A 16575-nucleotide genomic window follows, 5' to 3' on the forward strand; every position below is an offset into this window, starting at 1 on the left:
ATCTCCAAAATTAATAAGTAGTTCCCGCATCATTTAAATAAGTTCTAAAAATAAAATCCATAAAAGCAATGCAGAAAATCAATACAATATTTCTTCTTACAGTAACGCTTCTAAGCAAGGAGAGTAAAAAGATTTAGAAAATCCTAGTACCACACTAGCGTTTCAGGGAGAGCTATTTGCAAGGCGGAGAGCTGGTACACTTGCTTACAAGGAGATCCAACACACACAGCCTTCCACTCTGTTCTGATTTCCTGGCCAAGAGCAACCAACACCCTTCACTCACAGGTTTCCACTGATCCAGCCAGGGATTTTTCCCTACTTACCCCATAACAAATACCTGGTTCTAATCACAAGAAAGCCTAGCAAAACTCTGTTAACGAAATCACTCTGGAAGGATGCCTTATGGGACTTCTCTCCTGTAATGTCATGTGCATACATCAAGGAGCACCCAGGAGTCCGAGCTTTCTTGACTACGGTCTGTCAAGAGTCTGAGGAATTGTTTATCAGGGCCTCATGGCCTCCTTCATTGAGCAACATATTTTATTTTAGTAAATAGATAGTAATTAATCTGCAAAGATAAAGCATGGCAGGGATGTTTCAAAAAACCAAACCAAAACAAAACAAAAAACCCACCAAAAACTAGTTTCCCAGCAACTGTAGTGCGTTGGGATAAATTTCCCTCAAAGCTAAGCCTACACAGAAAATTGTTACTACTTATATCTGTTCTTTACCAAGATGTTACGAGGCAACATTAGGAGTAAAAGGAGGAGGCTTATAGTTCATGAATGCCATGCACTGGCTTAGAAGAGGCACCGAAAAATGATTTCCAAATAAAACCAAGAAAAGGAATTTTTGATAAACAGAATATTATTAACCAGAATAGCATCTAACTGGGAAATGTGTTTATGTACAACATGCCAGTAATTTATTTGTTGTAGGAAGAGAACTGGAAGCATTCTCCCCACTCCCGTCACTCCGACAGGCTCTAACCATGTTCCTCAGTTATAACTGCACAGTGGCTTATTTGTTTCCCCCTCTTTAATTCCTTCTTTATAGATTTTCCTGTATTTCACTGTTGTGATTTACAACCTGAAATATCATTTAGTTTGTTCATCTAAAATATCACTTTTTTTCCCCCCCATCCATATAGGGACTGCTGTTTGGTTTCCTTGACATAAATCTGTAAACTTTCACTGGTAAATGATGAAAGCTTTGTAAAATACACTATATAACTTTGAGATGACTACAGGTTGGTCCATCTCTCTCGAGATGCTCCCACACTGCTGGAGAACAAACAGAACAGGAATCCCGCCTCCCACAGGGGAATGCTCTTTTAACCACCTTCCCAGAGACTGGCTCTATACAGAGGAAGGATGAGCACTGCCTCCAAAATCAAATACTATTTCTCTTTGAAAAGAAGGTACATTTTCTCAGACGTTTTCCATTCAAATACTGATCAGCTCAGACTGATCAACATTACGTAGGGTGTAGATGAACACATCTCAAGATGATGGTAGTTGGACTCCACAGGCTAGAAAGGAAAAACCTAAGTGCAGCCAAACCCACATTATTTCATAAAGCAAATGTGCTATCTGATATTAGAGGACACAATTTAAAGTGACCTATCAGCTAAAAAGACAGCACATTGAGCATTAATGTGCCTGAACAACAACAACAACAGAAGAGTTGGGTTTCTTTTGAAACAAGCAGATCCATTAGTGTGATTATGCTAATAAATATGATGTCAATTAGGTTTTAGACAGAGTCTAATAGAGACTAATTTCTGCTCTCAGGAAAGGCACACTGGCCCAGAGTAAAGAGCAGATTTTACAGCAGATGAACAATAAGTAGCCAAGCAACAAAATCATTTCACCATCACCTAAATGTATTTTCCTATCTCAGAAATGCAAGTGGTTTCAGAATCAAAGAAAAGAACAAGAGAAAGTAAGATGTTATTTATGCAGCCCACATACTCCATCTCGGTAAACTGCCACTCGGCCTGATCAAGCTGAGTCTAACAGAAGGTCTGGGTCACAACAGATGACACAGTGCATCAAATGGGATCGATGTGCTTGTGTCTTTCAGATGTTGCTGTAGCCATTTAGGAAGAGAGAAAGCTGACCTGCAGCAGCAGCTGAAGGGAGTCAGGGACAAGGAAAAAATACCAGTTCTGGTTGGTGGCAACAGATTAGGACAAACACTCTGGAAATGGCTTCAACAGTCCTCCAAAGCTTTGGTGTGCTCAACAAAACCAACTCAAGGACATCTAGGGAGATCCTACAACACTGGTATCTCTGCTCCCTGTTTCCCAGTCACTTGTTCCTTATCCTTTCACTTACGTCAGAAATCAGAGGAGAAACAGCTCAGCTATAAAGATAAGGCAAGCATAAACATCTTGCACTTGGGCAAGCAGGCTTGAGATGCAAGCAGTATCTCATGTTATTGTGCTGTTTTAGGCTGGGATAGAGTTAATTTTCTTCATAGTAGCTTGTATGGGGCTATGTTTTGGATTTGTGCTGGAAACAGTGTTGATAATACAGGGATGTTTTTGTTATTGCTGAGCAGTGCTTACACAGAGTCAAGGCCTTTTCTGCCTCTCACCCCACCCCACCAGCGAGTAGGCTGGGGGTGCACAAGAAGCTGGGAGGGGACACAGCCGGGACAGCTGACCCCAACTGACCAAAGGGGTATTCCAGACCATATGATGTCATGCTCAGCATATAAAGCTGGGGGAAGAAGAAGGAAGGGGGGGACGTTCAGAGTGATGGCGTTTGTCTTCCCAAGTAAGCGTTACACATGATGGAGCCCTGCTTTCCTGGAGATGGCCGAATACCTGCCTGCCGATGGGAAGTGGTGAATGAATTCCTTGTTTTGCTTTGCTTGTGTGCGTGGCTTTTGCTTTACCTATTAAACTGTCTTTATCTCAACCCAGGAGTTTTCTCACTTTTACTCTTCTGATTCTTTCCCCCATCCCACCGAGAGGGAGTGAGCAAGCGGCTGTGTGGTGCTTATTGCCAGTTGGGGTTAAACCACAACAGTTATGATGAAAGATGGAAGGAAAAAAGAGGTGAAATTTTTGTGAGGAAGGCGAATTAGTATGAAAGTGAGCAGATGCTATTTGCATTAGAAAACAGGAACATCAAACAAACTCATGATATGTAGGAGCTCAGTCATTTTTTTTGGTCTTTAAGGAATTCTTCAGAGTTCATTAACATGTTTAAGAAGGATTCAATTGGGAAACACCTCCCTGCAACAGTCCAGGAAAACCTCTGATCCAGTGGTAAAATGTGCTGGAACTCATATCCCTCTTTCCATGTCACAGAACCGCAGCAAGCTGCTCTGAATGCCCTGTGTCCATCGGGTCACTACAGTTCACAGTCACCAGACTGTATGGCCAGCCATACTTCATAAAGATAATGAGGAGATAACCACACACTAGTGGAAATTCAACATATTACTTTATCTAACTCCGCAGAGGCAAGCTGTAAAGAAGGCTCTGCTATGCCTTTCAACAGTACAGTCATCTCCAGTATACTACTAAGCGGAATTTTTTAACGTTCTCTCCCACCGAACTAAAAAGCTGACTATATTAGAGATTTAACAAATATTGTGGCTTATCATCCTTACTATTATCTCTGCTTCATCAAAAGAAAAAGAAATCTAAAATTGAATTTTAAAAGAAAAATCACAATTCATTCAAATCTCACTAATAGACTAGCAAAAGAAGCATGTTTACTTTTGAATGAGCTACAGTGAAACATTAAATACCTCAGTTGTTTCAGGAACTCAACATCGGAGCTGCTGTTAATGAGCTTGATGAACTCCTCATAAGAAGGAGCATATGTGTAGTCTTTCTTCTGATGCTCATTCATCTGTTCTCTGTACTCCAGCTGGCTGAGTAGCATTCGGTTAATATAATCTGGATCACTCAGCAGTTCCACCACTGGTTTCAGTACTGGAGAGGAAAAATATTTTAAAACAAAATCCTTATGCTGAAGAATAACTGCTGTCCTTCAAAAGAAAATTGCAGATAAAAGGCAAAAATAAATATGCAAGTTGATAAAAATCCAAAACCAGTCTTCTGGACTTCACAGTACATTTGAGATTGGATGTACCTTCTTGATAAAACTGTTTATTCTATTACACAAATTGATGTACATTGACAAAGTTGAGCTCTATTTGGAAAATTCCAAGTGTTTTTATTCTTTCTGCTGTGTGCCTTGGAGGCTATAACATTACAGCCACTATAAATGAAAATTAAAAGTAAACTGAACCGCATAAAATACTTGAGACTTCATGATTTCTGAATTTTACTTCAGTGACATAAAAAAATGACTACTGTATTTATAATCAGATTAAAGTGTAGCTGATAAAATAAAAAGCAAAACAGAAACCCCTCAATTAAAAAACCACACTGGATAAATCGAAGTCTAAAAAAATCTAATTAAATCTGGTATCATGATTCAGTTATAATCACATCCTTAAGTCTATGGATTCTACATATCTAAATAAAATATAAAAAGCCAGAATTATTCATATAATCACTAAAAATAATGCCATGGAAGACTGCAAAAGTGTTCCTCTATGAAAAAAATAGAAGAATGGAATGGACAAATTGTGTTTTATCCTGAAAGGTGCTAAACAGCCTGGCGTCAACTCAGGAGAGTCAAGTAAGTATACGCTTGATTTTGAGAATATAAAGTGTCTTACTGGTTATCACTGAAATTAAATTTCAGAATTTAAAAGCAGAGCATCAAGACTTATACATAATGAAGTCTGTAATTACTAATATTGTACAGGTGCATATGGTTAATTATCTCTGATCTTTGATCTACCTTTTGTTGCAAGTATTTCTGCAAGGACTATGCGCAAGCTGACAGACTGGACATCCTTTGAGGGTAGGAGACAATACACCAGAATTTGAGAACATTTTTGCAGGAATCTTACTTCTTCGTCAGAGCTCCTCAAGCATGGGTGCAGTAAAAAAGGTCTTGGTGGATCTTCCTGCCTGGGTGGGGGGGAGAAGAAAGAAAGGAAAAAAGAGAGAGAACTTACATACCACTTGCATCATGATTAGTTCCTAATTGATAAAATACCCAAAATCCATTATCAGGTAAGTAACTTCAGTAAAGAAACACTTTAAACCATACATATTTTTCAAATCCTACTAATTTTTCTTAATGATGTTAAGATACATTTCCAAATTCCTTTGTCCCGTCAATGTTTTCACCTGCCAAAATAGAAATACAGTATTTTAAAACTGCATCAAATAGAGAGAGCCCAGCAAGTGGGAGGAAACAAGCTTCTCTGAATAAAAAAATCCAATTGTTCCATCATTGAACTTACAGTGAAATCTTGTCCAGTTTTTCAGAACAATTGACAAGACAAACTCAAGAAGCAAATACATTCTTTTAGAGCAAACTAATTATAGACCTGAACCTTTAAGCAGAGGATTTGGGATTAGTTTGAGAAACAGGTCTACCTGTTAGATACTGAAGTTACCATCTTTCCTTTGTTACTGGCAAATAAATCTCCCTGTAAATAACTGGCCTGTTTGACCTGACTTTTCCTAGAACAGCAGTTTTCAACTTGCCGCCTGCAGGCTACATCAAATTGGTCTGTGCAAGATACCTATATAGTAACAGACTTGGCATTCAGCCATCTACACTGTAAGTGGAAAACCACTTTAGAAAAAGATTAAAAAAACCCACCCACAGATTTAGAAAGAGGGTGGAATCATGATGGCAAACAGAGAAAGGTGAATTGACTCCCAAAGCACAAAGAAATTTGGCCAGACAAGCCCCCTCAGTAGTTCGGCAAGTGAGAACCAACCATACTGTTACCAGTGTCAGTGGGGTATATAAAGCATGAAACTGGAAAGCATGAAACTGTAGGGGCTCAGTGTGTGTTTGCAACCCCACCTTTGGGGCAATACCCCTGTGGGCAGCGTGCTCACCCCAGAGGGGGTGAGAAGCCCTGGACTTTAGGCTCTGCTCAGTCTGATAGGTCTGAACCTGCATTCTCCAAGTCCCATCCAAGTTACCTCTCGGCCAGATCACAGATTTGGCGAGTCACCTCTAGGCCAAATCAAGTAACAACACTTGCGTGGATCTGAGCATCTCAGGCATGCAGAAACCACAGAACTACTCAGAGAAGAGACAAGAGAACTTGCCTCAAGCTGAGTCCTCTGATCAGCAGGCTGAAGCTAGAATATGCTTATGTTATATACTAATAAATCACCACAGAGCAAAAAAAATAACTAGGGAACAAAGTCACAGTTTTCCTCCATCGTCCTAAATGCTTCAGAGTCAGGGTCCATCTTGCCTGCCTTCGGTGGAGTCAGATCCTTGCCTTTGGCTAATTCTGGTTCAGCTTCAAGAACAAGCAGGATAATACCCTCAGCCAGAATCGCTCTCAGCCTGCTGGGGAAGGCATTCACTATCATCCACTCACTAACTGTAAGGGTTATGCAAGCTGGATACTAATGGATGGAGGAAATCCAAAATTTCTTGCTGGTTTCACTTTGCACTTGGTGAAAGAATTAGGCTCCTAACTTAAAGAAAGTACATCAGGCCTGGAGTTAGGACAGGTATAGTGTGCTATACTATACGGTAACATACCACACTAATATACTCCTTTACCTGCCACCAAACAGGCGAATAGGTCCTCCCTGCTCCTGGGTACGTACGCACGGTAGGTGCATTTTGGGAAGATGACAAGACAGAGTCTTTCAGAGCTAACAGTGAATAGCTTGCAGACTCTCCACAAACAGCTCTTCTGATCACAGCTCTGAAAGAAACAGGGAGCAAACCTCCCCCACCTTGATTTTGTGCCCGATACTGACCAGTTCATCTCCTTGCAGGTCCCAATGGTTTTCTGATCTTCTCAGAACATGTTTGACTGGATGTGCCACGGGAACTCCTTAGTGCAGGTCACAGCAACACCTTTTCTTTATACAAAAATGGCTGTAGAAGCAGAGACAAGGTGCCCTAGCAGTTCTTTCATGGCCACGTGCCTGATGTGCTCCAATCACAGATTTACAGTTTAACAGTAAGGTGACCATGCCAGTGGTTACAGCGAGACAGACGCAGTGTCACCTAAGAGGCACCACGGTAATTTCCAAAGGTAGCCAGGACTGGTCTTCAGTAGAAGGCTCTAAGGTGTTACAAAGGCTCAGACCTGTCACGTCTCATACCAGTGCCTCCTCCCATCATCTATAAGATCTGCTTCCTTCCCAGAGCTGGAGGCTGCTGTCCTGGTTAGAGTCAACTGACCGTGAGAGCTGCTCCGAGCTCATTGCCTCTGTACATGAAAAAGTGACCAAGAACTGTATACAGTCAAACCAAAAGTTTTCAGTTAGACACTGCTATATGGCCACTAGTGACAGGCAGCATTGTGTAACAACTGATTTTTACTAGTCAGTCCAGGAGGCAGCAAATATGTTAGAATAGTAACAATACTCTAGTAATAGCTCTAATTCTGTTCTAATAACACAAGTCATTTGTCTCAAGGTGACCAATATTAGTTTTTTCATTAATTTTCAGAACAACAGGAATGTAAACATGACATTTGTTTTCAATTTGACTGAAGCCTCTTATTCAATCCCAAATCAAATGTTTTGTTTTCAAATGTGGATCATGGTGGGGGTTTCAATTGTTACAATAAGACAAATTTCAAAATAAGTCCCTTGGAACAGCTTGGATGTAAATACTCTGTTCTTCTGAGGAGCAGTGGTTTATGAAGATGATGTGTAGTCTTCATTATCAACCAGCGCAGGTGGTGCAGCTGACTGAGCTCAGAAAGCTGTTTATCTTGTTCTGGTAGGATCTTTTCTCTCTGGCAGCTGAATACCTAGTGATTTTCCTCACTGCGCTTCCATTCCTCTTGCATGCTCCAGACATATCCTACAGCCTTCTCTACACTGCATCAAACATTCCCCATCACATGCTCTCCCTAAAGGCATTCATTATTTATCCAAAACCAGACACATTCCAGGCAGACTACTGGCAGACAGAAAGTCTGGGTCGTTTATGTACAGCCACCTCTTATTGGAGAAGTAAAGTCTTCCTTTTCTGGACAGGTTAGTCCACCCAAAGTCAGCCACTTAGAAACACAGCCAGAAGCATATGCAAAATGCTGGCAAACAGGATGACTTACACCGAACATCAGCTGGCTAGCAGCAAACTAACCTCTCCTAACAACCAACTCCTGTGTGTTAACGATACAGAGTTAGAACTAAAAGTAAGTGGCGATTGCTTTTTTGCCCATGAACACACAAACCCCATCCTTTTTGGACACTCTTACCTTATTTGTGGGACATCCTGCATAGTGATTAGATCAAGCTATGCTTTCATAACATGTGCAAAGCACGAAACAGAGACATAATGCAGATAAAATTTCACTAAACTGAGATTAGTCTTCTTTGCCTTCAATATCTCTCTACAAGTCTCCTGAGGAACGCCAGTCTGTTTGGGACTGCAAACACCCTGGAGCATTAACTGCACCTATACTATCATCCATGCAAGAGAAGTCATTTCTCATAATCTTTGTCTCCCTATTGTACAAATTTATTCCCAGTCAACAGCCAATACATACTGCTTGGCTGAGCTGGACCTATGCCAGGACTTTTCTGATACACAGTCAACAGAACACAAATGGAAAATGGAACAGAATAAACAAGTAGAAAGGCTTTGATTCTTACCCTTCTAATTTGCCTAATGTATTGCATATTCCTGCCTACAGGAATGCAAGGGGGGAGCAGAGTTGCATTCTTCCCATTTGACAGGCCATTTAAGAAGAGTTTCAATTTTTTCTGGAGCTATCTCCATTACCTAAGACGACATGACTCTCTACAAGAGGGGTTCTTTCAATTGTTTTCCTAGCTAAACTGTACCTAAAATGTGATCTAAAAAGCAAAAGGGAAGGCACAGAACCCCACCAGATTTTTATGAAAAGAACAGAGAAACAAAGTCTTCAGGAAATTCAACTCTAATCAAACCTTGCATATCAGTGCCAAACAGTTGTGTCAACAAATCCTGCAGTTTTCATTGCTGTTTGGGCAAGAGAAATAAAGGGGAGACTGAAAGCAGGAGAGGAAGCTTGGGGGAAGGCTTAACAGCTACAAAATAAATCAATATGCCAGTGGTAAAACAGGCAAGACAAGACATCGAGCCTTATATTCTCCTTTGCATTTATACATGAAGTATTACACTTCTATTTGCCTCAATATAACCATTGATCAGCTTGCAGGGAAAATATATCGTGTGTCAACAAAAGGTCTGCCCAGAAAACAGCATCCCTTATAACTCGGGCTTCCCCTTCGCTGATACTCATTAAAAAAAAGGAGCAGTGAGCAATCATAGAAGTATTAATACCACTGCTCAGCTACCAAACCAAGTCTGTTTACTATCCTGGAGTAGGAGCTAAGATGTCCTGATCTGGCATATTCTTAAGGCTTGATATAAAACCTAGATCTTCAATACTGTGGGAATGTGATCAAGAGTAAAGAAAGGCACTGTTCATTTTGCAGAGACCAACAGGAAAAGCAGAATCTTAACTGCAATCCGCATGCATGTACACACACAGAAAACTCTTAACTAAAACTGTGTGCGGATATTTTTAGAGAGAGCTTTGAAAGCCCAGCCAATTATCCATAAATTCTGAGCACAACTGTGTGCAGTGAACTAATTAATATAAATGTGGCACTCTAGCAAACAGTTCCAAAACAGGCATGATACAAGCTCTGTAAACCAGGCTCATTTAATCTGCTTTAGGCGATAGAAAAATAATGGCAAGTGGCAACTTAAGTCATTTATGTCATCTTGAACAATCAAGACTGAAGTAATAGTGACATATATTGGTGTATCAAGATGCAGGTGACTTCAGTGATTTAAAACAGTAGACAGAACTGCTTTACACAGCATCTTACAGGTCATATCCCTCTTCACTCCCCCACAAGCTACAAAGCCAGCCTTAACCTTGCGTAAATTTCTTTCCCATAAGTTTCATTTTATGAAATCTTTAAGCCTGCTCTGAATTTTTAACACTATCCAATGCTATTTCATAGTGTCAGAAAGCAAAGGGATTTCCTTCAGCTGCCCCCCAAACCAGTGGAAGATCAGGCAGTGGTCTGTGAATATAGATCCACAGGTAGGGCCTGCCAAAGCGAATTCCTTTATACCAGGTCTGTTCCGAGCAGTACTTTTCTTTGGGACCAAAATGACACCTACTGTAACTATCCCCTACTCTGAGATTGCTTCGTGCAATTACTGAACATGTATCCTGCTGAACGTGATCAGTACTAAGACTTTACCCCTTACTGCTGCAAATCTGCGAGTTCATCCAGCACTTTATAAAGGAAAGCAGAAGAGCAAATTTGCTTTGGTATTCCTGAAGACAAGCAGTTAAAACATTACCAACGTTACAGAAATATCATAATTTCCTTCCCATGCTATAACTAAGCAACTCTGAGCCAATATCAACACCTCTTCAACAACAATTCCTCATTGCTCAGGAGTACAGGACCCACAGCAGTTCTGTAATACTGGACTATCATCTATGACTGGGCTTCCAGGTTTCCCAATACAAGGACCTCATGGAAATACCTCTTTTTATCTAGGATCTACTCTAGATACCCACAGTTTTAATTAGGACCATCTGGTAACTCCTTGTATTGTAAAGATTCATTACAGTCAGGAGTATTAAAAGACTCTTGGTATTTGTGGTTGGGTATATGCTCCTGACGCGAACCATTGTCTTAATTTTTTTCACCCCTTTTAGGATTAATTTTTAAGCTCTTCCATGCCATCATGAGGGTTGAGACTATATAAAAATAAAAAGCCTACCCCAAAGTTATCATTTACAATGCCCATGCAACTTGGGACTTCGCAGGTTTGAGATTAGCAGTACCACTGCTTCAAGAGCAAGAAACCCCCAAATAAGTACACTGATTAGGAGATATGCATGCCCAGGAATTTAATGATGACAAACAAGATAAATCTGTCTGCTTTGAAAATAGGAAGCAAGCAAATAAATAAATTATACCCCCCCCCCAAAAAAAAACCCAAAACCAAACACCAAAAACCAGAGAGTCCGTAAAAACATCAACAACTCTACAGGAAATTATGTAAGGGTCCTTTCTTTTTAAATAAATAAATCGCAAAATGTTCCCTTCAGTCTTGCTATTTCTTTAATTAGTCTTTCAAGAGAGAGTCTTGCAGAGTTACATTTAAGTCTCAATCAGTGCAATTGTGAGCTGAAGTGCACATGCAACTCACTCTAAATGACTTTCATCAGTACATTCAACACTCACCACGCGCTTTCATTAAACTGATTCTGAGAACTATCAGAACCACATGCAGGCTGCATCTCTTCACCTGTATCGCCCTCAGATCTCTAAGCTTCTTGACAGTGCAGCAGAATGAAAACTGCTTGATCTATTTGAACTTTCTAAGAAACAAAAGAAACAAATTTAGACCTTTGCAAGACAGCATCATAAACACACCTGAAAAAAAGTAACTACTAAAAAGAAAAACTCCTCTGAAAACAAACCACACCAAACCCAAAAAGCACAACAAAAAATAAGGACAAAGCCAACACCAAAATTTCCACAGCTGCCATTTTTATCAAGATACATCAGCACTTTTTATAAATCACTTTACCTAATACTTACTGTGAAGATAACCATATAATTTATACATGTCACAGTTACCTCTTTCAGGAAAAAGCATTTGACATGTCATGTTGATAACAGACCCAAAGAATGTATGAATGGCTTACAAGCTATAGTATGACCGTATCAGCACCAGGAGGTCCTAATGCTTAACGTGGTGTCTAGGTCATACTCAATCATTAACAGGAAACCCAAACCTCCCACACTGAAGCTTGAAGGCAATGGCGAGCTTTAGACCTGGTGCTACCTATGAGTTAACTTTAATAACTTGCTCAGACCCTGGCTTTTCACGACTATTTTGTTCTCAGCACTTTCATACAGCTGCTCCCATTGCAACGAACCTCTACAATTTCATACTAATCATCTTGATACTCCTTTCCAGAGGCTGAGTGTGATAAGCAGTTCTTGGTATTCCTGGTTTGTGGGTGGCAAATGGAATTATAAAAGAAAAACAAGAACTGTGGGAGGTGTTTAGTAGCTATCCTGACAACTTGGATGCATCTATAAGATTAACCAAGTTAAATCTCAAGTGCTTAAATTCCCTTTGCATCAATCTGCTCTTGATCAGTTTGTGGTGGCAGCACCTTTTATTTTTACTGAGTATCTTACCACACTACATATTGTAATCACAAAAAACACAACAGTTACATATCCTATACGTGCAAAGGTATTCACAAGAACTGAGTTGTCTTCTCTCCTTACCCTGTCAGCAATACATAGAAAACAAAAGGAATATTATCAAAACATGTACAATACAAACTTAAATCCCCAAATTGCTTGTCACACTAATCAAACAGCAATCTCCCCACAGCACTTCCCCGCCTCACACTTTCCCAGAGCTCTGAGCCCTTAAATATGGGTTCTGAATCAGCACCAGGAGTAGCTTGCTGCCTCCAAGCATCCATTTTGATAAGTCATGACTTACGCTGCAAGTTCAGGCACATACACACACAAAAACACTTCTGAGCATCCCATCAGATGTCATGTAGCACTCAACTTGCCAGAAGCAGCGTGCAACACCACATACCATATTTGCAGAAACCAATTCTTGCTCTACCTTTGGGCTCAAGGTGCCCCAGCTGTAGGTTAAAGACAAAAAGAGAACACTCCCAACCAAAAGAAGGGGCGGGGGAGAAAACCAGTGTCACTGTGACCTCTTCTCACCGAGATTTGTTCAAAAAGCACTGCTTGTCTGGGCGTTCAAGAAGAGGTAAGGATTAACTATCTTCAAATCCCATCTGCCTACTTATCTCATGTAGACAAATCTCATTTTGCCTACACTGCGGTTTAGAGACCACCAGCACAGGGTGGTTTTTATCAAATGTTAATAGTTCTGTAGTGATATCTGATGTGGTTATTCCTAGCCCACAATAAGCGTAAGGGAACTTCCCCTTCCTTTCATGTGGACAGCTTCACAGAAAGACACTTACTGTATGTTTTCACTTTGGTAAGTCCTTCCAATACTGATTGTGCATTGCATCCAGAGGAACAGCTGCCTCTTGCTTTCAACAAACGTGCCATGTTACCAGAGTAAGACTACATTCCTGGAATCAGGTAATTCTAGCCCCCCAGAAAGGATACTGCCACCACAGACAACGCTGCACCCACATACCAACATGAACGTTTCCAGCATTATACACCACCTTACTCAGCTCATGGTCCATCCTTGATCACATAAAATGGCACTGACAGTATTCAGCTTGCTTATATTCTGCTTAAAGTAGCCAAGGAAAGACACTTGAACGAGATATGAAGGAATGAAGGGATAAAAGCTGCTATAAAACAAGAATGGCCAAATACTACCTTCTCTACCCTGCAGGACGCACTTTGCTAATCTTGTTATAAATGCGCTCCTGATTCTGTACAACACAGGGGAAAGGAGCAGTGGCTTCTACCAATAAATCCCAGGCTGATTTTTCTTCCATCTCTCAAACTCATAAACTAGCTAACACTGGATACAGGGAAGTATCATATTCCAGTTCTACACTGAGCTAATATTAGGAATGAAATGGTTTCCTATCTAAAATATTCTGAATTGCCACAAATTTTGTAACTGAAAAGTGACAGGATCCTTTGGAGCCCCAACTGGACCTCAAGGTACACACTAGCAATGTATGTAAGATGAAAAAGTTGGGAGTTGTCTTGCCTACAGCTTGCATGGCTCTGTGTCACCCCAGAAAGTTCTGCCCATGGCTAGAGGAGTGTCTCTGCCCTTATTTCACTCTGTAGAAGGGTCTGGCAGGCACAGGAAAGACAGTTGCTGTTAAAGAAAGCCAGGGGATAGAATAAAGAAAGGGGAAACAGACCTAGTGCTGCCAGGCTTCTCCCTCACGATTCCCTGCCTCCCACTGGCCAGCGTGGAAGTGGCCTCTCCACTTCTCAAGCTCTCCCTCATTAAGGGAAGCATTTTTCCTCATCTGTTGGCCTCTGCTGGCCATTTACCTTGACCTGTTTATTACTAAGCAGAGCCTCACGATGATTATCATAAACCAGAGGGAAAGCAGGAGCAAAGGGAAGGACTGTAGCACCCTTCCTCATTCTGAAAGGTTGCAGCCTATTTTCATCCCCTCAGACATCCTGGTCTATCAGATATCACAGGTCAAAGTTAGTCAGTGAAAGCAGAAAAGTGAAGGGATTTCTGTGGCTGACGTGCACCCAGTGACAGAACACATGAACTTCACCACTGAAGAAACAGACATCTCTGTCCTCCTGGGCACAGACGGTTTCTTGCCGTTACTTTAGTGGATTTATCTGTTGTCATACAGGAAAACTGAGACACAGTGGCTTAGGTGGCACCCCCTCCAGAGATGGTACGAGAGGTATTTAAAACTTCGTAAGCCACCAGGTAACAGACAAAATGCCCTTTGCTGTCACACTGCAGTATAAACTCAGCAGTGGAAACGAGATGCAGTGCTCCAACAGGCATCACAACAGAAAAGACACCTTGCTCTAATTACAGTCTCTGTTCCACTATATTTATCACCCAAAACTAACTGGATTCATTATTAGAGACACAGAGGGAAACATGTGAACGCCAATTTAAATTTACTACTGTCTTTAAAACGTTGACAGAAAGCAAAAGTAGATCAAGAAGATCTCTGTGTTCCCTACCTTAGGAAGAAGAATGTTCTGTGTTTGAACTGTGGCAATTGTGGTTTAACCTGGCAGGCAGCTAAATACCACACAGCTGTTCGCTCACTCCCCTTCAGTGGGATGGGGGAGAGAATCGGAAAAAAGGTAAAACTCGTGGGTTGAGATAAAGACAGTTTAATAGGACAGAAAAGGAAGGGAAATTAATAATAATAATAATAATAAAAGAATTAGAATATACAAAACAAGTGATGCACAGTGCAACTGCTCACCACCCGTTGACCAATGCCCACTCAGTACCTGAGCAGCAGCCCCCAGCCAGCTTTCTCCCTAGTTTATATACTGAGCATGAGATCATATGGTAAGGAATATCCCTTTGGCCGGTTTGGGTCAGCTGTCCGGGCTGTGTCTCCTCCCAGCTTTTTTTGCTCGCCCCCCTCCCCAGCCTCCTCGCTAGCAGGGCAGCATGAGAAGCTGAAGAGTCCTTGACTTAGTGTAAACACTGCTTAGCAACAACTAAAACATCAGCGTGTTATCAACATTATTCTCATCCTAAATCCGAAACACAGCACTATACCAGATACTAGGAAGAAAATTAACTCTATCCCAGCCGAAGCCAGGACAGCAATATAGAAATGAATTGAAGGCTTTCCAAGAAACTCTATCTTCCAAGCTAGAAGTTACATACTTCGTAGTTCTCAGTCTATAGCTTAAAATGTCAGCAGGTTCTAGCACAGTAAATTCCATAGCAGTAGGCGATTTAGTACAAAACTCAAATTATTCTTAAAACCACAAATTCCCTTAAAAAGAAAACAGTATCAGAGTCTTTGGCTGTGCTTCCAGGTTTATTACATGCATGCTCAGATCACCCAGCAGTACAAATTCGATCTGTAGCGTATGAGCACAATGTCACATTTCAGCTGACTCTGCCACAGTACCTACATAGCATTTAAGCACTCTCTCCATCTGTGAAGAAAAGGTGAGCCCTGTGCAATTTCCATAAAGCTTCTTGGACTTTTTGAGCAAGTTTGGATGAGCAGCATGAGGATATACTAGTGCTTCACATTTTGCGTCATGCAGCATCATGCTGCTATCTGCTGTTAGGCACCTTAAAACCAGACCTTCCTGCCTGTGAATTCACAGCCTTGCAGTATGTGAAAAAACAGTCAACGGGTCCAGTTTCAACCTATACAAAATCTGCAGTTACAGCTGTGGGGGTTGTAGGGGTTTTTTTAACCCTCTATCACATTAATTCTTGATAGGATTTTTTTCATTACCATGTTAATGCAGCCTGCCTTATCCAGCATTGACTAAGGCACATTTACCATTCCAAAGTGAAAAAGTTAATTGGAAAATACCCAAGAGAATTTATTTTAGCTCTATATAGTGGAAATAACAATCCAACAAAGACCTAGAAGAAGTGGTCGTAATTCTCAGTAGGTAAGGAACATCATCAAGAATCAGCATTAATAATAATTAATAATTCTGCAATTGTACATTCTGTCCCCAGCTTCAAACAGGAAAACATTTACACTTAAAAACAAACAAACAAACAAACAAACATCATCATCCTTTAACTGTTCAAATCAAACTCTTCCCAAAAGCAAGTGCGTTACTGCAATAAAGGGCAAGTGCAAGCATAATGCTTAAAAATCAGGGAGCACACTTAGGAGCTTTATCTGACCAAGAGATTTCTACCACATTCCAGAGCTGAAAGAAAGTAATATCTGGAATCCAATGCAAGATCTACTGCAATGTGCATACACCTTAATTTCTTCTTTTCTTGAATGTAACCACCCTTTAGTTTCTTTTTT

General features: G+C 40.8%; 1 protein-coding gene across 2 annotated transcripts in view; it reads right to left on the reverse strand.

Annotated features, from left to right (window-relative positions):
- Window positions 1–16575, reverse strand: part of SNX25 (sorting nexin 25) — an 89826-nt gene that overhangs the window by 49519 nt on the left and 23732 nt on the right. The window contains exons 1-3 of one of the 2 annotated variants that reach the window (XM_050896178.1): window positions 6845–6872; window positions 4836–5008; window positions 3769–3955 (exon numbers count right to left, since the gene is read on the reverse strand). In XM_050896178.1, the coding sequence (XP_050752135.1) occupies window positions 3769–3955; window positions 4836–5008; window positions 6845–6852 (368 nt within the window). In that variant the 5' untranslated portion in view covers window positions 6853–6872. Of the gene's footprint in view, window positions 1–3768; window positions 3956–4835; window positions 5009–6844; window positions 6873–16575 lie in introns of those variants that run through there. The other variant, XM_050896180.1, reaches the window with a different exon arrangement.

Source organism: Gymnogyps californianus, chromosome 4 (assembly GCF_018139145.2).
Source record: "Gymnogyps californianus isolate 813 chromosome 4, ASM1813914v2, whole genome shotgun sequence".
Classification (NCBI taxonomy): domain Eukaryota; kingdom Metazoa; phylum Chordata; class Aves; order Accipitriformes; family Cathartidae; genus Gymnogyps; species Gymnogyps californianus.